Source organism: Hordeum vulgare, chromosome 5H (genome assembly GCF_904849725.1).
Source record: "Hordeum vulgare subsp. vulgare chromosome 5H, MorexV3_pseudomolecules_assembly, whole genome shotgun sequence".
Taxonomy (NCBI): Eukaryota; Viridiplantae; Streptophyta; class Magnoliopsida; order Poales; family Poaceae; genus Hordeum; species Hordeum vulgare.
The window spans coordinates 433,691,680-433,693,378 of NC_058522.1; the positions used below are offsets into that span (position 1 = coordinate 433,691,680).

At 49.1% G+C, this 1,699-nt stretch overlaps 1 protein-coding gene across 1 annotated transcript; it reads right to left on the reverse strand.

Moving 5' to 3' along the window:
- Nucleotides 1–351: 351 nt before the first annotated feature.
- Nucleotides 352–1,296, reverse strand: LOC123398841. The gene has a single exon (XM_045093288.1). The coding sequence runs from the start codon at nt 1,099–1,101 to the stop codon at nt 751–753; it is 351 nt and encodes a 116-aa protein (XP_044949223.1). The 5' UTR covers nt 1,102–1,296; the 3' UTR covers nt 352–750.
- Nucleotides 1,297–1,699: the final 403 nt, after the last annotated feature.

Here is a 1,699-nt window from a genome sequence, read left to right on the forward strand (position 1 = left end):
GAAGGACCTCGACCAAGATGTCAAGAAAAGTGAGATGATATATTGCGATGGGCGTTAGGATAGCCTTGACAAGAACCGTTCGACCTGCAGCAGCCACATGTCTTCTTGTTCAGGAAAGACTTATATGTCTTAGAGCATCTACAACCGGACCCCTCATACCTATCTCAAACGTCCGGACAGGCCACCTAGTCAGTGGCCGGTCACCAAAACGTGATCCAACCGGACTCCTCATATCCGTCTCAAACGTCTGAATTGACCGACACCCTTCATATCCATCTTAAATATGTGGACAATATGAGGACTCACGGACGCGGCTGGACACGCCTGGTTAGTCCGTCACGTAGGACGCGACCTCATCCAGGACCATCTTTTTTTTTTGTTATTCATTCTTTTCTTTCTCTCTTTCTTCTTCTCCATCAATCACGTACAAGTGATCGGACATATGAGAAAAAATATGAAAAATTCGGCTAGGTGGACGAAACATTAGTGGTTCAAAACGGACACGTCCTATTACTGATCGGACGCGTCCGTAGACGTATAGGACCGGGGTCCTATTTGCTAAGTCCGGTTGTAGATGGTCTTGGATACGCACGGCTTAGCAAACTTCAGTTCGAATTTCTGAATTCTGATCATATTATTAGCCCTTTTTTTAAGGAACTGAACTGAACTTTGTACTACCACGTACCCGATTTTATTTCAGATGATCTTACAATAATATCTCGTTTTGCCAACTTCGGTTACAACTGGAGATTAGTAGTACGACCGTTCTCCGGGGCTGGGAGCTACGGCGAGGCCGCAGACGTTAGCGAGGATAGTCGTGTAGAGATCGGCGAACGGGGAGACGGAGAACACCGCGCGGTAGCACCCGGCGCCGGCCGTCTGCAGCGCATGGCAGCAGAGGTCGCTGCCGCGCACGCCGAAGAAGGACCTGACGATGTCGTCCGTGCAGCTCTCCGCCACCACCCGCGACGCTGCCTCCGCGCTCCGGCTGCAGCCGACGGCGGACGGCGCATCCGCGGCCTCGGCTGAGGCGGGTGGCGAGGTCCATGTTAGCAGCAGCAGGACTAGTGGGACGAACAATGGAGGGAATGGCCGGCACATGTCTGATTCTGATACCACTAGGAATTCAGGTTCTTGCGGGCTGTGACTGATGTGCTGCAAGCCTGCAAGTAGATTGACTCGGCATGAACTGTAATTATAAGGTTCAGCGATACGCGGTTGTCTTCTTCGTTTCTTAGTGTGGAATCACGGATTCAGCAACGCGCGTTTGCTCATCAGAGCTTGTGTCCACGCGGATTTTTAAGAAACGTTTGTATCCACGCGTAGTTTTTTTTTTAATGGGTAAGGCCAACTTTATTCATCAAAACCACAGATAGTGGGATACAACGAGGACAGGGGTTGACCCAGCCATAGATGATGGCCCGGACCCAGACCTAGCGAGAACTTAGCTAATTTATGTGCTTCAAAATTTGCAGCATGGTCTTCAAAAGAAAAAATACAATTGAAAAGGAAAACTCTAAGTGAGATTTCATGAACTATAGAACCATTACGCCCTCCTGCACCCTTCTTAATATCCGAAATAGTTTGTTTGGAATCTGACGCTATGGTGATGTTTGTTATGTTGAGATCATCTGCGAGAGCCAAGGCCTCACTGCAAGCGATGGTTTCTAGGATTGCTGGATCCTCCAAACCTGCAATC